General features: G+C 37.9%; 1 protein-coding gene across 2 annotated transcripts in view; it reads right to left on the bottom strand.

The window, feature by feature from the left end:
• Positions 1–25,690, bottom strand: part of LOC104367484 (BTG3 associated nuclear protein) — a 153,156-nt gene that overhangs the window by 62,353 nt on the left and 65,113 nt on the right. Inside the window, exons 8-11 of one of the 2 annotated variants that reach the window (XM_042797700.1) lie at positions 22,555–22,722; positions 12,515–12,645; positions 8,587–8,658; positions 6,430–6,474 (exon numbers count right to left, since the gene is read on the bottom strand). In XM_042797700.1, coding sequence (XP_042653634.1) covers positions 6,430–6,474; positions 8,587–8,658; positions 12,515–12,645; positions 22,555–22,722 — 416 coding nt within the window. The remainder of the gene's footprint in view (positions 1–6,429; positions 6,475–8,586; positions 8,659–12,514; positions 12,646–22,554; positions 22,723–25,690) is intronic. The other variant, XM_042797702.1, reaches the window with a different exon arrangement.

Genomic DNA, 25,690 nt, shown 5'->3' with positions numbered 1-25,690 from the left:
TCCAGCATGCGTTGGGGATCAGTTGCTATCCTACTGGACAGCGTCCTACTCTGCTTCACAATTACAAAGTAGGTGCAAACCTTCTACAAATGTATTTTAAATTCTGCAGTTAAACTACACCGAACACAGTTTATTATAGCTACTGGTTTAGTTACCCATATGTAATAACACAAATATGTTACTGTTTTTCTTATATTAATTTTTCTAGAGATATTTTGTATGTTACTGGTCACCTAAGTAGTAGAGTTTTTTCCCCAAGATTTTTTTTTTTTATTATTTCCATACACATTTGTAAGTTTTAATACACTTAACTGCTTTTTTTAAATTAACTTTCTCAATTTTAATTTGCTAAAATACTACTTTCTCTACCAAACTAAGTTTTCAGAAGTTGGAAGTATGGTGAGTGTGTTTGATGATCTGCTTTGAGGAACAGTCAAAGTGAAGAATTCCTCTTCTATGGAATGCCAAATTAAAGAGAGTATGTGCACAAAGGACTATCTTCTAGCAACAAAAATAAAAATCTTGTAATCAAAATGCTCACACTGAACTGCTTTAAGTAATCTTACTTTATCCAGAAATAAATTGTGCTTCTATGTGAAATTTGCACAGAGCACATTTTATTCAAAACTATTCTCTTCATTTTTGCTCCTAAAACCAGAGCAGACCTGCAAGGCTTTAGTACAACTTAGCACTGAAGAAGTATCAGTTAGAAATAATTTTTTTTTTTTTCAAACCATATGAGCAGTTTTTAAGTTCCAGCTGAACTATATTGGGTTTTTAATTTTGTTGGTTTTCTTCTCACAATCCCATTTGTTTCTCCGTGCACATTATTCACAGCAGATATGCTGAAACAAGGAAAAGCCTTTTCAGTCTACTACAGCAGCTGGTGCAGAAGTTAAGGTCGTCTTCCTTTCTCTCGTTTGCACACAAGCACACACGCGTGCACACACAGACCTAGGTCAGCAATGCATGCAGAAAGACTCACGCTGTGAACGTGTCTCTGTCCCCACGGTACGACAGTTTACAAGGCTGATGTCGGAGCAGCACATTTCTTGCACTTCAAATTTCCTCCTCATTTCTTCAGGCTTTCGCCGAGAAAGTAACTGACAATCATCTTAATACTACTGCCCTCTACTGCTTAAAAACTAGGGACAGGAAAAAAAACCTCATCCATGGTATTAATTCTCAACTGAGGAACTTGAATAAAGAATTTTAGTATTTTTAAATCTAGAACTTTTTTAGTAGATGCATTATATGAAAACTAAGAAATGTGGAAGATGGTCCTTCCCTCTCTTTTGGATAACATATTATTATTGAAGTTGTTAATATTGATAGAAACTGCAGGAGCTATTCCAAAGGCAATTAAAATGCATATTCAGCAAATATGTTAAGCAGTTTCTTTCCCAGTGAAGTGACACCTGCAAGGTGCATAAAAGTGAGCAGAAGCCGAGTTAATATGTCAACGCATTTTTGTTCGTATAACTGAAACCCATGCTCAAGTTATGGATTAAACTGGACCTTAAACAAATGTGGTGCCCTCACTGAGAAGCAAAGTGTGACTATCTCAGTAACGATCAGGGAGGTAAAGAGAGATACAAAAACCAGATGTTAAAAGAGTTGGTTAAGGCTGTCCCACAGGTTTGTAAATATTTTCCTCCACAAACCTGCTTTCATTTTAGTTTAACCCAGTCACAAATAAGATTCAATGGATATTATGCAGAATTACTAGAATAGGGTTTGTTGGTTTTGCTTTTTTTTTTTTTTTTTTTTTTTCCCCCCCGAACATTTGGAACCATTTCTCCCCCTTTTCCACTCCTCTGATTTAACAGCTTGCCCTTCGCTTCAGACTACAGGAGAGTACAGAAACAGGACAGATGTTTCAAACATAGGTGATGAGGTCATACCTCCTTTGAGCTGCATTACAGGGCGTACTACGCGTATTGAAAACAGATCTGAACGAGCCATCAGATTCATACTCCTCCTGAGGCCGTTAAAGACAAGCTCTCACTGATCTCTTTCTCACACACATCTCTATTGTAACCTTTCAGGCCCAGCAGCAGCTAGCTGCTACTTTGCAGCACCGAAGTCTGCTGTATGTTCTCCATCACTACAGCAATTCTCCACGAGTATCTTTTCGGATGATGGATTCGCATACTCTCGCACGATCATTACACATAAGAGGATGCTTTTCTAAAGCCTGCTTGGTGAGCCACCTCCACAGCCCCGGATCTGAACTCTCCTAGACCTCAGAGCTGCCATAAAGCGAAGCATCGCAGAGCAGCAGGGTTAGAGTAAAAGTTCAGAAAAAGATAATGCAATCACTGCTCCATACAAATACCTCATTAAGCAGTAGAAGAATGTGTTATTAATGTGATCCCCTCTCTCTCTCTACGTATATGTAACTCAACAGTTATGGATGGGTCTCAGTGCACCACTTTGATTACAGACTTATCTGGAAGAGATTGTGTCTACAGCTATATAAGATGCCAAGTTTCTTTTCAAAAAACGTAATGGAGTAGCAGCAATTCTGCGTGTTTAGTTCATATGCACACGGTAAGAAGACTGATACCACAAAAGCAATTTACACTGGCTAGCTTTTTGCTGCTAAACCTATCATACATGCTGTTTGTTCTGGATTCTCCTACTTCTGACTTACCTACAGATACTAAGTGAACTACGTGTTGCTACTCTTACTGATTTTTCATTCATTGAGCAGAACAAATTGTCGGCTCTCCAGGAAAACATATGATCATATTTTAGATTTTGAAGTGCATTAACTTTTTAATTTAAGAACTAAGGCTATTAGTTGAAGTCCAATTGCCTGGTGTCATTTTAATTAATTTCTAAATTGGAGAAACACTGGCTGTGAGGATGTACAAAATGGAACATTTAAAACGCAGAATCAAGGAACGTCAAACTACTGAAATTGTCTCGTTCTACCTCTTTATACCCCATGTATTTTCTGAACACCGTGGCACCACGGCCGCTTGTTCAGGACACACAGTAAACACCTCCTGGGATGAAGAACACTGAAGCTCAAAGGAAGAAAAAGATGGAGTTAGGGAGAAAGGAGGACAGGTAATCAGAGGAAAGAGAGAGACAAATAGAAAACTTCTGGTAATTCATAAGTATAAAATGCGAAGTCCAAAAAAATTCCCACTAGTCCAAGGCTTCTAGTGTTAGTTAATATGAAATCTAATTATTTTTGCAGTTTGGTATTTTTATTAAACGTGCATTGAAATATGAAACTTTCAGCTAATAGAACACATGTGTAGGTAGACAGCATTCTTTTTAGCATGATTTCATTAGTTCCACGAACAATGATGCCAGAAAAACAAAATCTAAATTCAGTGCAACTATCAGGACAGACAATTCAAGAGGGGGAAAAAAGTTAAAATCAACAACTGGCAGCATTCCACAGGGAAGCTAGTATTTATTACTAGAATTACAAAGCTTAAAAACATATCTATCATCTTGGAAATTTTACTGATAAAATTTCATAGTAGATTTATGCCATTCTCTGCTTTAGTTCATATGAAGCTAACAACTTTATGCTTTGCAGTCCCAGCTTCTTGTAAACCTTTTACTTGTGATTCAGAGTGACAGCCTGCACCAGGCAGCAGTACTAAACCTCACCTGAATAGAGAAAATACCTAACATCTGTTAAGTGTACAATAATATCTGGAAAACAGCAGTATGAGATGAATTTTCAAAGGGAATATTTAGTAGCCAAGCTAAGATCTAGTACCACTAGTAAGTATATATTAGTCAGCTAAAAACATTCAGTAACAAAAGTGACACATTATTCACTTTCCTTATTATCAATATTCTTCCGTGTCCCTTGGCAGCGCACGTTACAGGTTCAAAACACGGAAGAAAAAGACACTCTCCTGAAAAGTAATGGACAGGTGAGAAAACTACAGAAGTCTCTTTGATCACAGGTCGTGTCCAGATGATCGCAAGCTACTGGATTGTTATGACTTACATTACCACTGAACCATATCATATGACAGGTTTTTGTGCTCTTATCCCACTACAAGTGCCAAGGAAAATGTATTAGTTTCAGCTTCCATTCTCAAACCACAAACACAGTTTAGTTTAACTCATTTTCCTTTGCAATTTTTATGAGCTAATAGCTCAAAAAATGGTCGCTTAACACAGATCAGCTGATGAGCAGAAGCCAGTTGAGCCACAGATCTCCCCTCTACCCCCTCGCTAAACACACATGCGGAGCTGTTCCAAGGAATCATGTGAGTGCTACTCATCCCCTTCAGCGCAAAACAGGCCCAAAAAAGCGGCTTAAACTGCTGATGAAGGTTTCAGTATCTCCTGCAGAATGGAGATAAAAATCCCCTAAATATCTGCTTGCTCCTATTTTGTGGTCAACTGGAAAACAATTAAGCAGCAGAAATACTTTTGGAGGTGCTTGAGGGGTTCCTGTGAGTTTGCACAGATGCCAGCTGAAGTGGGACATCGCCTGGCTCTTGATGCTCGAGGGACAGCAGTTACTCTTTCGCACCAAAACGCAGCTGAGTGCATGAAGGAAAAAAACCCAGCACTTCAACCATTTGTTTTCAAAGAAAGTTTAAAAGCAGGGCCCAGAGTACAGTTAGAAAAAAACAAACAAACAAACAAACAAAAAAAAACAACAGCAAAGCCAAAAATTGTATGCTAAACTGATTTCCTACATACACATGTACAGCCACAACCAGTTAGGCGGAAGCAGGATGATCCCAAATACAACATACTGTGTAACAGTACAGATGCCTTTTTATAGATAAGCTGATGTTGATTTTCAACAACAACAAAATCGATTAAATCGTGTTCTTCTTCCCTGGCTTGTGTGTGCTCTCACACACTTCAAACACGTATCACACATCCGTATCTGCGCAGACACATGGATACACACACTTACAAACACGTATTTGCAGAACGCCCTTTATCCTGCATGGACTAATGCAACTGCTCAGATGATCAGCAAACTCCACTTACAGGCATTTAGAGTTTGGAAGTTTTTCACTACTCTAGAGTTTACAGTTTTTTACTCCATGACTATTTTAAGCATGAGACACGGCTGAATGCTACTGTTGTATGAAAGGACTTACCTCTCCCTGCCTAACATAGGGGGTTTTCAGGAGAACATGGTCATCCAGGCATTTCCCTTAAGAACAGCATGAACTCACAGCAATGTTTTAAACTACATTCCGTGGTTCTACGTAAGAAACAGAGATGCAATTTGTGGAATACTTGTTATGAATAGATATTTCAAGGGGAAAAATTATGTTACTAGGCTATAATTTAAAAAAAAAGTAACTTCATCTATATGCCACTCCTGGAGAGATGTACCACCCAATATTAGTCTTTTAAGAAGATGTAATTTGGACAGCAGTATTTCACAAAGAAGGAGAAAAGAATAGGAAGTACTAAAACAACGGTTCTGACATGTCTCCAAAAAATCACCTTTCCTAGCCTCACTTCCACAAAAGTACTTCTGATTAAAGTCTCAGTAAAGAATACTTAGAGGTTTTTTTTAATTTTTACTTTTTAAATACAAATTAGATTGCTTCCCTACACAAATACTGTACGTGGTCAAAAGTTCAGAGTACTGGTAACTTCTCAAGGCCTTTGAGTTCAAGAACTTTCATGACGTGAGCCTTTTCAATTCAGGGAAGTATTCAAGTTCTAGCCATATGTCTCAACTTATTAATATTCAACAGGAACAAAAAAATTCATAACACATTTATTCAAGTGGCCTGGCTAGAAAGCTTATTACAGGAATATTTTTGTGCTGTGGATATTTGAATATAGCTCAACATTTAGTAAAGTGTGTCTGAGATCAAATGTTAGCAATTTTGCTGACACCTGACATGGAATTTCCACTAATTTAATCACTTACCGATTCATCACTCAAATTAAAAGCTTCTTTTTCTTACCTCATGTATGCATAAGCACCTAATAAAGTCATCTTATCAAAAAGAACAAAAGCAGATGTGAAAGATCTGTTTCTCCCAAGACAGCCATATAATGAAAAAATAGCTGCTTAAACCTCAGCAATAAATGTTCTTAGGTTTGCTTGGACTGCAGTCCACATCTGGCCATAGTGACAGTTGATAACAGAGAAAAGAACATACTGTACACGATATAATCAATCCAGTTGGTAAATGTAAGGTGAAGAGGCCAAAGACAAGAAGGTATAAAACACAGGGATAAAGTATCTCACAGAAGTAATGAAATAAACTTGGTCAAATACTTTCAGTCCACAGACAGAATACTTAGCTTACAGTTTATCATTTTGCAAGTTGTTTATTTAAACAGAGAGACCAGAACAGATTTTGCTCTTTAAAACAGACACTAATAATGTGAGATCATTCCAACTGTAACATTAAAGATCAAAGTAAAATGCTGCTTAAAACACAGTTCTGTTCCTACCTGCCCGTCTTGACCCACATGAACTTGATGTATCTGCAGGTTTCCCTGTAAAATAAAAGCGTTGACAATAAACACAACTTTGGAACTTAAGAAGCTGCTCTGTCCTGAAAAAGGCCTGTTTCTCATCTCAATATTAAACAACTTCAATATTAAGGAAATCTATTAATTTAGGAAATTCTGCTGAGGGTTATTTTGGCAACCCAGCCACAACTCAATGGTCAGCACTTTAACCACAGCGGATAAACAGCCTAAAAATCAAGGAGGCTTTTCAGTATCAGCATGTTTTGCTTTTTGAAAAAGCAGGTCTGTGTAATGTACAGTATTTTTATGCAAAGTTCGGTTGTATGGCTTTTGAGGTAAGATTTTTTTGTTTTCCTTATTTATATAAAACTGAAATTTTAAGTCAAATCCTTACTAAACTAGAATACCAGTATAACGCTTTTACATGTATGGAGTGCTATTTAATATTTGTTGTTCTAAAGTTACCGCCTGTGGTAACAGATTTTTTTTATTTTATCAAAAATCAATACCAAAGACCAACATAGCTCTATTACAGTAATTATATGTATTACAAAAAAGCTCAATAATGTTAAGTATTTTAAAGGAAACTGTAGCTACAAAGTCTAAAAAAAGGAGAGCAGTATCTTTACAAAATGAAGCTTTTAGTCATGTGCTCAGAGATGTCTTTTCAAAAGCACACTTAGATTAAGAAAAAACAGCTTCCCAAACAGAGACTTGCAGCGAAATAGCACATTTCTTTGAGGAAAAAACACCAATTCTCTGAATTTTCTCTTACTGGCAGCACTTCCTCTTATTTGAAGCTGTGTACATTGTAATAAATTTAAAACCAGATGTTTTCATCTGTCACTGACAAATGTAGTCCTTACAAGTCTTACATACAGGAACTTCAGAGGAGGCCAGTGGACATCAGGGTGTGCTTGAACCTCAAGATCAATTACAACTAGTATCTGCTGAATCATAATTTTTTCAGTGGCTCCTTACCCAAGAACGGCTTCAGTTTTATTGCAGCACACTATGCATTCCTTTAGACCCAGAATATTTTGATCCTTTCTTATTTCTCTCTAGGTCTGAGAAGCTCTTCAAAGGAGACTCCTTTAACTATAATATTTATATAATATTTATGATAATATTTATTCTACAATAACTCCCTGTGTTAACAGTACTCCTCTGCACCAAGAGTGGCTTTATGCGATGTGATTTAGGGTACTTTGGAAATGAACTAAACTAACCCACAAGTAGATACACTTAACATTAAAAAAACTCTACAGGGAAATCACACAGATTGAAATTGTAATCTGCATTTCTGTTTAACCTTGTTTTGCTATCGCTTCCTCATGTAAACAGACTAAGTGCACAAGAAATCTAACAGCATTCTTAGCAGTTAAGAGTCTCTATACATTCTTAAATAACCACCAATAGCACTCTCACTCAGGGAAACTCAGCTGGCTTTAATAACTGTTTTGCCTGATTAGGGGAAAAAAAAAAAGTCAAAACTGGAGGGTTCAGTACTTGATTTCTCCATTTCCATTCTACTGTACTATTTTTATGGAAAAATTGAGGTGCAAATACTGCAGTGCCAGATTACTTGATCAGTAAGGAAGCTCAGTTCACTTCATTCTGCCATATATCTCTACTAAATGGTGTTTGAACGTTTCTCCAACTCCTGTGCAACAGTTCTCACAATTAAAGACACCAAGTATTCTGAACACATTTAGTCCATACACTTAACCAAAATAATTTCATTTTTCAATGGCAGTGCAAGCATGTAAGCTTGTTTCCTGTAATACCCTGCAAGTCCTAAATTTCCAAAAATGACCATCAGCCATATACAACAATTATTAGTGTAACATATACACAGTATGTTTGATCAGGCTTGGCTGGTCAAAGCGAAAAGACAAACAGATAAACAACCCCAAGCAAACAAAAAGAAACCCCAGAAAACCCCCAGAGACAGAAATAGCGTATTGCATGTGCTGCCACAAAGCGTATTTCAGCCTGGCTCCACCACATGCTCCCGCTTCTGTCCCCCCAGGGCCCTGCAGTGCACTGTAGCAGATCTCGGAGGTGCAGTTTTAGAATCAGGTCCCTAAATTCTGGCCAACAGTTGCTCCACGGGCACCCAAACTTTTGGCTCACCTCACTGTCCTGTGTGATTTGGACTTGCTCGCCTTGAGGAACCTGGGCTATGTGGAGATGGCCCTGTGGGATCCACAACAAAAGAAAACACCAAGGAGCATCAGAAGAAAATCAGAACTAGAGAAAGAAGCTATTACCTTGGATTCAATACAGCTTAACGCACTGAGCAGCAAAATGCTTATTCAATTAAAACCATTAAATACAGCTTTTAAAAAAAAATAAAGTGCCTTCATATTTCCCCATCTTTTTATGCAAAGTATAAGCACAGTGACTTTGAATAAAGAATGATTCGTTTTCACATCAGAAGAAAGAAAATAGGCATAATAATAAATAACATTTCTGTAGTGCATTTCTCTACAGACAAAGTATCTGCATTTTTGACTAATATACACAAAGCACGGGACTAACTTGCTTTGGTACATTAGCATTGTGCCTGAAACATTAATCCCATTTAAGAACCTTCAAAACTCAGTTCTCAAACTCAGTATCTTCGAAACAGATACACCAAGACTACTCACTAAGAGGAAGGTTTTAAAAGGCATCTGTAAATGTCCTATATCTTTGTACATTCACATAGTTACGGTGAAGGACAGCACCATGCTAAAGACTATCTCTCAAGCTGCTCTAAAGTGGCATGAAGTCATTAATTTGAATGCAGTTACACCGGTTTATGTTAGTGGAGAATCTGCCCTAACAGTTTTAATAATGTTAATACTTTGTATTGCTGACCATACCCACCACTTCAGAATGGTATCAAGCCTACCATTCGATCAAAACATGGATAAGAGAGTGGATGGAATTCCTTGTGCATCCTGACTAGCCCAGCGAAGTCTTTGCTACTGTGATTTACCTGAAGGAAGATTGGATTCTAAATAACCTACTTCAGGGTTTATAAGGCTTTGTGTTCATTTTAATATGCCTGCATGAGACAGAGATTAAAGATAATCATTTGGAATTCTGTCAAAGGCTCTTCTTATTTTATAACACAAGAACAATTGCATGTGATTTTCAAAGAAACACAGATCCCTCTATTTCAAACAGTTTCATTTCCTTTGGAAGGAAACTGTCTATTTATAGGGAGAAAAAACATACTGAAAGTATCACTCTGACAATAGGGACTGTATATAAAATTAGAGCACAGCCCAGTCCATGTTGAGATTAGAATCGCTTTCCCTCCTTAACATCAAGCTCTCAAGGCTCCCAGGAAAATGCACTGAACATTTTATAGTGTTTTCAAATATAAGCAATCCTTCCTGACTAAAGGGAGGGGGGAGAAGGTGACTTTATTCACCTTTGTATCATGCAGCATTCCAAAGAGACCTGCTCACTCATCCTTTCCAGATCCATAGCTGGCCTTCAAGGACAGTCCTTTCAGTTTGTTCACAAATTCAATTCAATACTGATTTTTTTTAAACACTTACAGTATAAATAGCTACCACATTACTAATGACTCTTAGCCTGATCTACATATATCATTCCCTAAAACTGAAAAAGCAATACCATCTTAACCTCTTTCAACCTAGGACCCCGCTACATGTTTGACAAATTATGACAACATGCAGACAGTGCTTGGGAGTTGTGGTGGATTTTTCCCGATTCCACAATCAATTTAAAGGACAGTTGACAGGTCCGGATCTTTTCATGAGGCAAACTTTCATCACTTACATCTATAAAAATAACTGTTCTGTCTATTATATCCATGTATTTCATTTAATTTTCCCTTCTACATTGTCTTTTAAGACTTGAAAAATACTTCTCAGTCATCAGTTAAATCTCATCAAAAGATCCATACAGCAGTTAGTAAGGTTCTTTAAAATATATAGGGAAACCAAGAGTCAAAGATACCATAAAGTTATGGCAAAAGTGAAGTAGAAATGGAACCTTGGTACCCAGCTCCTGCAGAAAGAGCATTAATTCACTGAGGGTGCTCTCGACTGACAGGAGAGAAAAAAGTTTGCAAGTTAATTTATTAAACTTCCCTTCAGTCCTCTTCCAAGTTTGATAACAGGAACTCAAAGCATTTAGGATCTAGTTCCACTAAGCAATCACTCTCCAGGATTAGCTCCTCAACTTCTGTTTAAGTCGTATGGTTTCCAGGTACATAACAGGAAAGGGTAAGGCCTTTGGGAAAACAAAAGGGGTGGCCTGGACTCTGAATCTCACAGCTAGTGGTTCCTAGCATCCCTTACACCCACACCCCAGGCCTTTCTTTTCTCTTACTTTATAAGCATCCTTTTCCACTTTGGAAAAACGTGCTGTCTACTGCAACTTCCTCTCCACAACTCTTACAGTTGCTGTCTGGAGTGCCTCTCAATCACTTTCTTCTTAAACCCCTTCCACTTCCATGCACTCCTTAAGAAATATTCTGACTAATACTTAAGTCCTTTTAAGCAATGCTTACAGCTCCGTCAGTTGCCTTCAACACGTGCCGCACATCTTGAAATTCTCCCCCAACTTCCATGACACTTTCCTCCTCTGATTCTTCTATTGCTACTCCGGTAAACCTTCAGCAGGTCTTACAGACATGTCTTTTTTGATAACATTCCAAAAGCATCTGTCCTTCACAGCCCTTTTTTCTTCATCGTATTTCTGAGCAACTTCACCATTTCCACGCTGACTATTTGCAGCTCTACATGACCAGACTTGAGCATTCCCTGTGTTGACAGAGAGTTTTCATTCTTTGTGTGTAAATTATTCAACTGGGCACATGCGCTCCTCTCCTGTACTGTCTCTCTTACCTGGGGAGAAAATACTATAAATATCTGCCACAGCTGCTTCGTTATCCTACCTCAGACTCTTCTTTGTGATGGTGTTGACTAAAATTTTTGCAATAGCCAGACCACTGGGTACTACAGTTTATATTGTTGACTAATACCACTCAAGAATTCTTGTTTATTTGCCCATTTCCACCTGTTTTTTCAGCCTGGTTTCTAAGGAAAGTGAGCGTACGAGATCATCGTACAGAATAGGTACGTACGTGCCTGTGCACATTTGATTGTTCTGGGCTTGGACACTGCCTGGCACAGCTGAGTGCTCCCCACACTCAGATTTCTGGGTGCCTTCAAAGCACTAATACCATCGGTGAGAAAGTTTCCATGTTATATCGTCACGCATAAATGCTGTAAACTGCAAAGCCTGAAGTTTCTGAAAACTAACGTCAGATGGATTTCACACATTAAGTTCTCAGGTTTCTACAACAAAAGAGTGAGTGTGCAGATAAAATTCACTATTTCTGAATGCTGCATGTCAGAAATGCCACACAATCCATTATTTCATTTTTTCCTTCTACTTTTTTGTAAAATTTCAATTTAAAACAATCCTCGCAGTCCAGCTGTGGCACACAGGAACTAAAGCCAAGGTGAGTTTTTTCAGAGTACACTAAAACCACATATAAAAATAATCATGGACTGAGTTATGGTAGGAGTCTCAGGCTTAAAAAATGTCAATATTTATAACTTTTACTTGTATACATGTATCTAAATGAATACATATGTAAAGGATTCAGCTAACAGATGTTCCAAAATGCCTAAGAATGCAGGGTGTTTTTTAAGTGAAAACAAATAAATAAATGCATTTTTGTTTTGAAAGTCATAGCTAGAACAACCTCTGAAGTGTAAATCATACACTTAGTAGATCTGCTATTATTATTATGGCAAGTGCAAGCAAATGGCCAGAGACTAGACAATTCTATATACAGTAATGAATGTGCACTTATTTGCAACAATTGTGTAAGCAAATCATGCGTGAAGATTTTTGCCAAATAACTAAAATTTTTTTCATAAGCCTTCAATGTTTGTTTTCTGAAAATGGTGCTTAAGATGTGATAATAGGTCACTTTTTTAAAATAAAAAGAATTTCAACTGAAGCAAACTTTGCAATAATCTAGACTGTTTAAAATGGAATAGTTTAGAAAAAGTTGAGTACATACTACTTGAACTTGTCCATCTTCTCCTATTTGGTGGATCTGAACCTGCTGAGCATTGGCTAGTGCATAGTGTAGTGCCTGTGGCTGGTTCTGCTGGATCTCATTAGAAGCCGAAACTGAACTCTGTGAACCCTCTGAAAGAGAGACAAAAATCCATCTTTATTATATGTGCATATCTCATGCCAGTGGCCACGCAACATTGCATACTTAAAAACTGTGGAAAACAAATGCAGTCACTAAGCAGATGCAGATTATTTATATGCTAATATTTTTTTTGCATATTCATTGCTCACCTGTAGATTTGCTACAAATTCCAAAGGAGTTCCAAGGGCTATTTTGTCTCTGAGAAAGCGTATGTTTAAAAAACATCTTTTGAATCTAGATTAAAGACTCTGCAACTGTAAAAGTCATATCACAGCAAAGCCACATACGTTTCCTAAGCAGTTCAGCACTTTCTTTTGCACGGCAGTGTAGCTGAGAATCATTACTGCCACCGCCACCACAAGGATACATTTGAAAACCCATCCTGTACGTTGAAGTTATCATATAAATAAAGGATACCTCCCAACTGTTTTTCAAGATCCATCATCTATAATTCATACTGACACACGAGACTGGAATTTTTTTTTTTTTAACCTCAAAATGGCAAGTTGATTTCCTGACTTAGATGAATTTAAACACTACCTCACACTGCAAAGTACTGCCTTCTGAAAATGACCCTACAAAAATAAGAAACCTGTGCGTTATCTTCAGGTAACAGTGACAGGCACCAGAAAAACCAGCGCATGATTTCAAGAGGATAGCAACTTGCATTAGTAGACATATCATAGATTCAATTCTAGGTTTTCCAGATGCAGGGAAAGGATTCTTATAAATCTAAGAGGCAAAAGGCAAGTAAAAACAACTAAAATTATTATTTTATATTCTTTTTAGCATAAAAGTACTCAAATACTTTTTATTTTGAAAGATTATTTTTTTATGCATTTATATTGATTATATTATATTGATACCAAGAGACTAATAATGTCAGTAGTTCTGCACTGAAAGGCTGAAGTGGAATACAACGGACCAGAGACTAATGCTATTTATGGGTCTTCCTACAGGTTAAGACACCACTAAATGTAAATAAATCAGGTAAATGTAGCACTAGATACCATATATCCTCTTAGGAATCAGGAAAAAAAACCCCAAGGCTATAGATTCATGCCGCTTTTGCAGCACACGTGACAAGTTTGAGTACACATTGCTAGGAAAAACCTTAAAATGACCCAATATCATACTAGTGTCATGCTAAAATTCAGCATCCATCCTAGTTTTCTTCCTTGGTTTTTTTTTTTTTTTGAGACATCTTGGAAAATGGAACTGTCATAAAGGGCTTTTAGAATAATGTATCTGAAGAATATTTTTTCCACGCAATACTCCTGTAAACAATTTTAACATTTTTCTTTTGCTATGCCCCAAAAATACATGGAATTAAATCTCTGAAGCATGAAGTGTTTTACAATTTTTCTAACTTATTTATTGCTCTGACAATGACTTCTATGCTACAAGATAACACAAAACACATTAACATCTAACATTTAGTAACATTCAATACAATAGGGCTTTCCAGCTGTCCAAGTACCGGAAACTATAATGAAAATATTTAAAAAACAGTGTCACTCTACTTCTATTATAGATCATTTCCTTACAAGATTTTATGTATTGCTTAAATAAGCACTAGATAGGCCTCATCCTGCTCAGAGATAACTGATGGCTGATACGTTTTGATTTTTAAAATGATGGTTGTTTTTTTGGAACCAGCACAGCAGGAAGCCATGTTTCATAAAAATTTAATATCTCTACGTAATAATCTAAGATTTATACTGACAAGACAATGTTAGTTTTGCAAGAATAAGCTTTATCCACTCATACAAATATTTGAATGTAAATGTTCTTTAAGAAAATCATCCATTTGAGTGTTTTTCATCTTGTCTGCTTTGAGTTTTAAGTCTAAACATGGAATCTGGAAAATAACTGAAAACCACCAAGCTAGTATTTACTTATTTGTTGAAAAGTTTAGCTGCTTAACAATTCAACTAGACAGCTCTAATTATGTTAACAATCTGCAAATATATAACTACAAGCAGAACACTTGTGCAGTAACTGAGCAGAACATAACAAGTACATGTTTTTGCTGTCTGCTGAACATACATCTTTAATACCTTACATTTGACTAGTAGGTAACTGCAGAATGTTTATAATTTCTTATAGCCCTGTTGCTTACTGTGCAATTCCAGTATTTCCTGCACTGTTGTACAATGGAAGTTTGCCGTGCAGAACTCCGGGTGGGATTAACAAATCTCAGTTGGCAGAAAAGTCCTGTACCTGGTATGAGAAACTGCACCGTCAACCAAATAAAAAGGTGATTTGTTCAAATTCTGGTATCAGATCATGCTTTCCATTGCCAGTGGCTTTGTTATGGTCACTGAAAGTAACAGATATTCTAGAAAGATCATTTACCTAAACATGTTTGTCTCACTTTTTCTCTCCTTTCCATTACTTCAGTCCTAACAACACATTATGCAATTAATTTTCTGTATGTTTTATTTTATAAATAGCAATTTGTTAGGATTCTCAATAGCTATAAGAAAGCCAACTGCTAGTCATCTTGCTTCTTACAGGCTAACACTAGCCCATTCCATTGTGATTTTGTCTTTCCACCCCACTCCCCAGTCCCCGCTATGCAATTCAACAGCTGAGTTGAGTTACAACTCCACTTCCAGTCAAACCACAGCGTCCAAATACATAATCCTCCATTTAGATGTGTGCATGTATACACACCTGCATATGTACCTAACTCCTTCACTCAAACATACATAGTGTAAATGGAAATACACATACACAAACAGCAGAACTGAGCTTGGGACACAAGCAAGGTAAGATGTGTTTCACTTAGATTTAGCGACTTTCTAGCAATACTCCTCCTGTAGCTTACACTCACCATCACACAAACTGCAATATTGTACTTGTGAGAAAACATGAAGATGCATTCATGAGTATTTATTTTCTGATTAAGAAAGTTACGGAATAAAAGGGTATCAAAGAAATAAGAGCTGCAGCAGATAAAAATATGTATTTACATATATATTATATGCACATATTGAAAGGCATTTTTAACTGTAATGTCCAAAAGCCTTTATTTGTAAACCATCTTTAGCTTCACAGATGCCAGAAATCATTACACTTCTCAGAGGTGGGAACAGGAGAGACAGACTGAATGCAATCATACTGTACATCTTGCATGGTCACTTATAAATAGATTTCAGTTTGGCTTCACTGCAACAACCACAGTTGGGTTTTCTTTCTTTTTTTTTTTTTTTTTTTTTTTTGGATTTTGGTGTGGTTTTTTGCTTCTTAAGGAGAAAGAAGAGAGGATTCAACAGTGTCTAAAAACAAAACATCCTTTATAAGTATTGTTTTCCCCTCTAAATCTCTGACCAGACAAAAGTAATATTTATCCATTTTTAAACATTCCCCATTAAAAACAAACACAAACATGAATAGCACACAGCTTGAATAGAGGATATGTCAACAGTTATAAATCACTATCATGTAAACTATCTAGCCTCACATTTACAACTTTGATATATTAGAGAATCCCTGGCACCGAGAAGCTCTACAGCTGAGCTCTTGCTTTGAAATTTTCCATGGCGCTAGCTACAAAGGGGCACTTTGACATGAACCGAGCTGCTCACGGAGCACGTTACCCACGGCGTTCCCCGAGCACCCTCCACCAGATGGAACCGCTCTGGAGCCACCCACAGAATGGAAGGTGGTGCGTCAACCATTCCACAGGTGATTAAGTTGTGATACAGGGGAAACAGCCCCAACTGTTGAAATATTCCTTCCTCCCGAGCTGACATTGGACGTTTTACATTTTCTGCTTGTTTACTGCGTGTGCTTATGAGTCAAAGAAAATTTAACCCGAGTGAGTCTGTCTTCTCAGACGAATGTTCAAGACTTGGCAATATCACCCCCGTAAAGCAGTTGCTTCTGTCACATTTCTCAAAGCTAGTCTTCCTCAGGCATTGCTCAGCAAGATCAGAGTTGTCAGATAAACGTAATTTCTAAATATTTTAAGAATGTGTGTTTAATTCTCAACTAAGATCAGTTCTAAAATTCCTCACTTCAAAGGCAAAACCCTCAGTATTTTCTAATTTTTTTCCTATTCCACTTCATATTTACAAGTTGAGCATCTGGCTTCTCATTTTGGAGGGAAATGTAGGATCCTGCAGCTGAGGGGATTCACACTTAGTCTCCTTACGTGCTATTATTCAAAATTGTTTTCCTAGCGTACAGGCCTCGCAGCCTCACACTTCTGCTTATGAACTAGAATGTATTTTCTTGCTTCCTCAATGTGTAGTCCTAGCAAGGAAAGGTTAATGGCCAGATGCAGCAAAGCAGTCCTCAAAAACAAAGAGCAGGAAAAACACCATTACTGAACAATTAGTAGAAATAAAACTGTATGCTGTAAACCATTATCTCAACCTGACTCATCCAGCGCTAAATGCCTCCAATTTTGCAGAGCAGCTTTGAAGATTTGGCTGCATACCCATTTTTATATGTGACATCTCAGCATAGGCAGAGCACTTCAGCCTAAATCTACATATAAATCCCAAAGTCATAGAACTAATTAAAAATTCCAACATGGAAAACTGTGATAACAGCTTTAACAATCTTAAGAGAAATTAAAAGAAAGGGAGAAAGCACTCTTCAATTAATCCTCCTCCCCAAAACCTCATTTCCTACTGTCTTCCCTCCACAGACTGCTAACATTTTTAAAAAGAGTATCTAGCTACATTATCATGGCAGCCATGTGTACAACTTGTCAGGAAAAAAAACAGAGAAAAACACACATTAAGGACTGAAGTGTTGGCTCTGAGTAGAGCAGAGCAAACCACTGCAATTAATACCTCAATTCCAACAAAAGGCAACAGCTTCAAACGGAAGAGCCAGATAAAATAAGGAAAACCAACTGCTGCCTAAATACGTCCGCTACAACAACTTTACACAAGCCCTAAATCTTGTGGCTACTGTAAAGCTGCAGAGTCAATTAAATGTAGAACAATTTCAATTAATATATTTGGGGGTGAAGGACAGAGAAGAGATTTCATTCATATTTTCCTGCCAGCTTCCTTAGACATGTTTTTGTCTGCAGATCAGTTCCTCTTGAGCTCTTAACACTTGAACACTATCACAGAATTACACTAAAAAAACCTGTAAGGCTATGTAAGGACTATGGACTCGGCCTCCTGCTCTTCTACGTCACTTGCATAGCTAATTCTTCCATATGACAAACAGAGCAGAGAGGAACTCTGTTATCACGCCTCAAATCAAAGCCATGTGCTACATCAGCTTTTATGCACAACTAGCAGAAAAAGCCTAAAAGTTCTGACCTGTGCAACACGTACATAAGAATGAAGCTCAGCAACAGCAATTCTCTTTAGATATAAGTAATTCCAAATTATTTATTAAGTGTGCAATAACTCACAAAAACACAATGCAGATGAGGTTGGAAGTGACCTCTGGAGATCATCTAATCCAATGCCCTTTCTCAAAGCATGGGCAGCCAGAACTGGTTGCTTTAGACTGCATCCAGGTGGAGTTTGACTGTCTCCAGGGATGGAGTCCCTGCAGCTTCTCTGGGCAATCTGTTACTGTGTCAACCACCTTCAAGATTGCTCAGAGCCAGAGAAATCAAAGTTGGGTCACAGGCAGGTGAGTTTCAGGATCCGTTTTTTTTTTTTTTAAGTGAGGCAAAGTAATTGCAGATAAAAAGCAGCCCTGGAAAATCAAGTCCCCTAATTCACAGGGGAGTATGTCCAGCAGAGCAGTGATCATGCTTATCTGAGATTACTTCAGGACTAACAAAAATATTATTTTTAATGATATCTAGAAAAGTTCAACAATTTTCACTGCCAAACAGAAAATACTAAGCTATTCTACACTTTCAGCATACCATCATTTAAGAAAATATTCTGTAACACATAAGAGAATGGTGCTCCTTTGCAACACTTGAAGAAAGTGCCAATAAATTTCTGCTGATTTAAACATGTATTATTATACAGCAACATAAAAGAAAGCTATGTTGCTATTATCAGCTCCTAGAGATAGCTGATGAAAAACATTACTTCAAGCCAATTAAACACACCCGTTTGGGATTTGAGCTTTTTTGTTTGTTGCACCTCTTGGTCGCAATTTTAATATGAAATACTACAATCACAAGTTCAAAAGTGGAAAAAAACAAACTCTGGAAGAAGTTCAGCCACGGAACGTGGTGTTCATTCATTTACGCTCAGAACATTGAAATCATATTTAAACCTCTTGATGTTTTCAGAACAGCTCAGCTGCAAAGCAGACACCGTGACACTACACGTCTACTCAAGGCATCTGTTGATGGCAAGAGTGCATCTTAAAAAGAAGTGCTTTCTGGAGACTACAGGAATATCTTCTAGGGTAAACCCTAAAACTTCCCTAGGAAATTATCATCATTTAGCTACGAATCAGTGGGTTTAAGTACTTCCACAAATAGCTTAGGTTTATCATATTTAACCTGATGAAAGGGGCAAGCGTGTGTGTAAATCTTCCCCACGTGGGGCATAATCTGAAATGCTCATTTACAAGATGTGAAATGAAAGTGCTTTCCTGCTGAAAGTGTGCGATACCACTGTTATGTGTGAACTATCAGAGACCCTCACGCACTTACCTTAAGGTGCTCAGTGACCCAACCTGATCACTCACAGAACCATGCTCTACTAAATTTCCTGATCAAACTAAATAATGACAGCTGATATGAATAGAAGTCATACAGTCTTATGCCAAGCGAGTGAAGGCACGGCCAGAGCTGCTCAGAACAGCTCAGAGAACGTAATACAAGAAACTACGCTGCATATCCCCACATACTTCAGTGTAAAGATGGCGCAGGAGCCATTCACAGTCTTTTAAGAGCTTTTTTATTATTATTGTAAGTTTTGTGAGAAGCAGCTACTATATTCTGCCCAACAGATAAACAACTCAAATGCCTGTTGTATGTGAACTGACACGGAGCAACCTATTACCCCGTGCCACCAAAGAGAGGCATTATTCTGCAGGCAGCAGCAACCACGGCCGGGGGGAGACCTGACATAAACCACCGAGAAACTCATCTCAATAGCTACAACTAACAATAGTGGGAAAGACAGTTTCTCAAGTAGCTGAATTTCAGACCGTTCAAGGCTCACCTTAAATTGCCCCCTGAAACAAATGCTACCATAAAAACCGTCTGGGTTCATATGTAACACTTTAAAAAGCTGTATTTGACAGCTATGTTGTCATAACTGTGAAATACAGACCTCCTTTACTTCAGAGCTGTGAAATATTACTTCTCTTTCCTGCTAGCTGGCAGCAGGAATTCTGCTATATCCACTATACAGTGTGTATAATAAGAAACAGATGCCTGTGAATTATGACGGTGTAATTCCATTGAGGGGTTCCAGGGATGTCAAACCACAAAGGCGAAGTCTGAGAGGTTCATGAAGTTACCTGGGCAGAGCAGTGGAATTACAGCCCCGTCATGCAAAAGTTACCTTTTTAAGCATGTGTGAATCTACATTTTTTCCTTGTATCTTTTCTTCTATTTCTTTTCCCTATATACTCATTCAGCCTCTCAACCTGCTCTCCTGTTTTTCCTCATGCCTCCTCTTCTTCCTTCAGGTGAAATACCACTCCCACCTGATTTTGGAACGTAAATTAATTTTTCAAAGGACCACCTCATTCTGAAAAGCAGTCTGTTTTTCTAAGAGCTTTTTCACAGTGGGTGCGAACGTAGTGGTGAATTCATCTAACATCTTTACAGCCTCCCAGAAAATTATGCCAATGACATTCTGAGTAAGAGCAATATTTTAAAGAAAATTAACGAAATACTCTGAATCCACAGGAACATTTTCACATACCGTTACCAAAGGCAGCTGTTAATGTTATTGCCGGTACTCGACTTTTGGCTGCACGGTCTACACAGTCCTGCCAATGACATGCCAAGGTGCCTCAGTTGACCTTCATCGTCTTCAGGACCAAAGACATCTTTATAAGGACTTGCAGGCACCTCTTTGCTATCTAGGGAACTTGGGAGATGAGACAGCCTGCTCAGGGGGAGACCCGGGTGGCATAAAAACTCCTGGGGGGTTGCTGGCTATCCACGTACCAAAGGCAGCCAGCTCAACTCCAGCTCCAGGAGCCAGCCCGGGCACACAACCCAAAATATCGTGGTGGCTCCTGCAGAACCAGCTCACGAGTGTCCGTACCACGCTACTCCCACATGCTCCGAGAGCAAGCTGCTGACATCCCAGGAGTTACTTTTTACCCTCCAATTCTGCTAACCTGATTTGTGAGTAGATTGTTCCGTGGGTACGGAGACACCTGAACCGAGTCTCCAGCTTAACCACAACAAAATACCCCACCTTGCTATCTTATGGCAGTCTGAAAACAAGAATTCACTGAGCCTGAGTCTGTGTTTTACATTTCTACACTAGTCTCCCCAAATCTCCAAACCAGGAGATTAAAGATTAATATTTTTTTAACAATAAATCTCAACAACAGTCAAGGAGTACGGTCCAATGAACACAGGCCCATAATATCCACTTACTACCACATTTTTATTCTAAAATACTGATTGCTAAGAGACTGAAAATAAAAATCCCATCAACATATATGGCTTATGGTTATCATTATGTTGATTAGTTGTTTTAATTTGAGAATTTTGGATAAGATTCCTAGTTCCAGCACATAAAATTTTCCATTGAAAGCAGATTTTGGCATTCTTTGCATGAGATACAGTGGTTAGTGTTAACATGCAACCAAAAATTTTATGCAGGCAAATAAACTTACTTCCTTTTCTTTGGGCTCACTCCCAAAACACTGTTTTTAATATATGATGTACAAATGTCCCATAACACTGCTTTATATTAAAAGCATGAGCCAGAAATGTCCTATGAGAACACTTCTTAGGTCAGTATTTTTCATTTGTTATTACTATTCATGCCTACGTACCTATATGGAAATACAGAATCACCTTCAACATATTTAATTTCTTCAGAGGAAAATACTTCAGGAACAAAATTTAGCACACCCTACTAAATGGTGTGAACGCACTGCGAAAGACTTATTCACTTGACCCCTCTTATGAACATCAGTTGCAGAAACATTTTGACCTTGACCTTCTACTCAAAAAACTGAACATGGCTAAAAAAAAACATATGATAGTGTGAAGCTGCACGTGCTGAAGTTTTTCAGTTAACACATGTGGATGGATGTTCTCAAGTATCTCAGTAAAGCCAGGCATTCAGATAACGTACAAATCAACAAAGCCAATCTCTCACTCACTGGAATATAATACAGTTTCATTTCTGGCAAATCTGTATTCTACTACTGTTTTAGAGACAGACTCCCTTCTCTCTCTTCTCTTTGTGAGCAAACGCACACATCTCACTTCCTTTCTAGGATCATTAATGCTCAGCATGACTGCAATTTGTAGGCGAAACAGGATCAGGAGCTCATCCTACCACGGATGTACTTTGGTACAAGCCCCAGGAGGCTGCAAAGGACTCCACGCGTACCAGGAGGTGGTTGGCTTGCACTGAAGGTCCAAGATGATTTAACTACCAATGGCTGGCTTCACTTACTACACGGATACACTCCTTGAGGAGCACTGCAGACAGACAAACACTGTAAGAGAGGCCTCTCTGCCAATGATAAAGGGTACTTCAAAAAAAAAAAAAAAAAGCACTAATAAAATAAAATCCAGTCCAAAAATTCAATTCTGAGGAATGTGGGTTTCTCCGTTTCTCTTTGTTACACAAAAATATTCACATCTGTGGGTACCACATGCACCTGTTATAAATGTAACCATATCAAACTAATTTTCAGGTATATTGAAAAACAAACGGTGTGATTACTGTACGTTTCCATTTCTGTTGGGGTCTGTTTGGGTTTTGTGGGGTCTGGGGGAGCTTGGTTTGTTTTTTTACCTGAACCACTGTACGATGATGATGATGGTGTTCGCCTTGAGAAGCTTTTCACAGCAAGACTCTGCCCTCGCTGTTTCCGCCTCCAAGCTGTTCGGCATTTGGAGTCTATGCTTTGCTTGATTCGATACCAGTCAGATTCTGTGATTCCAAATTTGTAAAACAGATGACCTGTAATTAGAAAGAAACGCAGAAGGGTGAAAATCAGCATAAATCCGTATTTTCAAGAAAATGCATAATGACACACACTGTCACTCACACAAGGTGAATAAAGCAACTGAAAATTTTAGAACTGCCCTCATGCTTAACAAGGCCTAACGGGATACAATCATATTACGAAAAACATCAAAGCTCTCCAGTGATGTGATTTCAACAGTTAGTCACAAAATTAAGTAATCATACATGTGCACAGTTATGTGTTTAGAAATGTCAGCAGTCCATGAAATTGTCTAATCTACACTTCTATCCATGGGAGCTGCACTATTCCATTCAAGCTGTGCAACACTAACCAACCATCCAGCACTCCGATGCCAAAACTGGATAAAACTTTATCACTGGTAGTGCCCCACAATATGTGTAAGTCTAATAGGTAGGAAGCCATATAAAACTCCCTATTAAAAAAAAAAAAACTCTTTTACAGCTCAGTTCAAAATTCATTAGAATCCAGTAAAAATGCAATACAAAATTAGAATCCTCTGAAAATGTTACTACTAGCATTAAGTCATTTAAAGAGCTACATTATGCGCTTTCCAGAATTTGGTGCTAAGTTGCCAACTGTTATATAAACACGACATTGACTTGCGAGTCCAACTAAGTATTTCGAAACAAAGCTCATACTGATTTGAGTCCTGCTGTCAACTCAAACCGGGTTCATTATCATGTGCAACCTCTACACCCAAAGGGGAAGCCTAGTTCTACAAGAAACAGAAGGAGCAAAAAGACTATTTCAGGTATGACAAGAAATACTTGTTTCAACATCTGGACAAATGGCTTTAAAACTGGGAAGGAAACATGTCATGCATTGTCAGCTGTTTCAAGGTCCTCCTCATATTGCTACATAGTTTTATCATTTCATTGTAAGCCTCAGAGTTGTTTATATTTTGCTTAAAGCATCAACAGTCGAGAGCATTTGACAGTACGTTAAGAGACATTTATAATCCTCATGGCTGCAGAAAAAAAACACTTTAAAAAGGAAACCCAAAGGTTCAAAACCTGTGAGTTAGAACAGAACTATCTGAACATTTAACATTCTTTAAAACTTGAGTACTTCTAAACTTTACAGATTTACACGTGCAACACTGGAGTTAAAAACAGTCCAAAGCTGTAATATATGCTTTTATTCAACATGACTATGCTTGAAGGATCTCTAAGATTCTCGTTCTCCTTTTGGTATCTGTTGCTTTCCATACCCTGCAAAGTAAAATAATCTTTTCAACCTACTGTGTTTTCCAGCTTACTCTCAAATAGGATCCTGATCTTGTGAAGTACTTGCTTAAACTGGTGAACAGGATATGGTCTGCTCCTGTAAGACAAACAATTTGAAGCCTACAGCTGCAAAATGCCAGGTCTGCACAAACCAAGAGCTCTGTATTTTCCTTTGTATTACAAATTAACCCAGAGTCCTCAGAAACTGAAATCCGCAGTTTACTGATCTAACATATTCAAGTGGAGTACTGTATCTCTTAAGTCATCATCGGTTTTTAAACACATTTATTTTCCAATGCTTTAAATTTACAGATCTGTTCAAAAAGCGATTTGAAATAAAGTAGACAATATACAGGAGGAAAACACCGGCATCAAAAAGCTAATTCAAAAGAGCTTTAAAGGCCCCAAGATTTCTCACTGGCAGGTGACAGCAAGCACAATACTTCGAGATTGCTTTACAACCCCTACATTAGGTCTCCAAAAAGGGAGTGGGAGTAGGAAAGGAGGAAAATCGACCGAAACTATCATCTGCTGCTGTGCAACAGTTTCCTTTCCATGGGTGTCAGCAAAAGGAAAGCACATTCTGTATTGTGAACACCGAGACCACATTTCTCAGTGTAATCTATTACTAATATGCACTACAGAGAGAAATGGGTTTATAAATGTTTGCAGTAATGTCCAATAAAAATAGTTGTGCTTTAACTCTTCGTATGACTTCAGCTGTCAGTACATACAAAAGTACTTGTGTAGTCCTACATAAAACACAGTCATATGCTCTGTGGTTATTTTGAAAAAATGGCCATATTTCATTCATAAATACACTTTAATGACTTTCATGTTGTATGCTGCTCTATTTAAGAGAAGTGACTGAATCAATTGCAGGTCAGAGAAAACTCTCATAGCAAAGCAGTCTAGTTAGGAATTTTAACTATTGCGGTGTAATCCATGGGATATTCCAGGATGTCACTTAATTCAAAGATAAATCAAAAGCAATATAAATTATTTGGAACAAGAAAGTCTCAGGTGCAGTGAGCTGTTCATACCAGGAGACGCAAGCCGTGCAGGACAAGAGCTTGAGAAAGATGAGTGCCAGAGCTGTGATATAAAACATCCCAGAAATTGCTCTGTTGCAGGAAGACAGGAAAAGACCTTCTTCTACTCCCTGATCACGAACACTGTCATTTAATCATTGTGTTAAGGAATGGCCATGAAATACAGGGTAAAGAGATCGCTACCTTCATGGAGGGAACATGACTACAGAAGAGAGCATGGAAAATAGACAACAAGCTAAACAGGGTAGAGTCAGAGAAGATTTTAGGCTAGGGAGACCTAACACATCAGGCACAGATTTTCAAAGCCAGTCGTGCTTATTTCTTTTCCCTTATTCATGAAATTCCTACTTAGCTGTTACGGTGGTCGAAGGTATAAAACTGGTATAGACGAAACGCCTGCGGTTTGCACAGATTTTTACCATAACTGTATACTCAGTCACAGTAACTGCATGTGCAAATTAGGCATGAAAAATTAGCCCTTGAGTACAAAGATAGTTGATATAAAGGTTAAATGAATTTCAGATGTATAAATCTATCCAGTTGGTATTACAATCTAAAATGTTATTCTGCGAACAGGTCTTCAGCAACCACATTTCATAACAGTCCACTGGTGACTGAAGAAAAATCTAATGCTAACGACAGTGGAGTATTTTTTAAAGTAG

Source organism: Tyto alba, unplaced genomic scaffold (genome assembly GCF_018691265.1).
Source record: "Tyto alba isolate M040663 unplaced genomic scaffold, T.alba_DEE_v4.0 Super-Scaffold_26, whole genome shotgun sequence".
NCBI classification, from domain to species: Eukaryota; Metazoa; Chordata; class Aves; order Strigiformes; family Tytonidae; genus Tyto; species Tyto alba.
The sequence above is the reverse complement of the archived record's forward strand: the minus strand, read 5'-3'. Positions and strand labels throughout refer to the sequence as shown.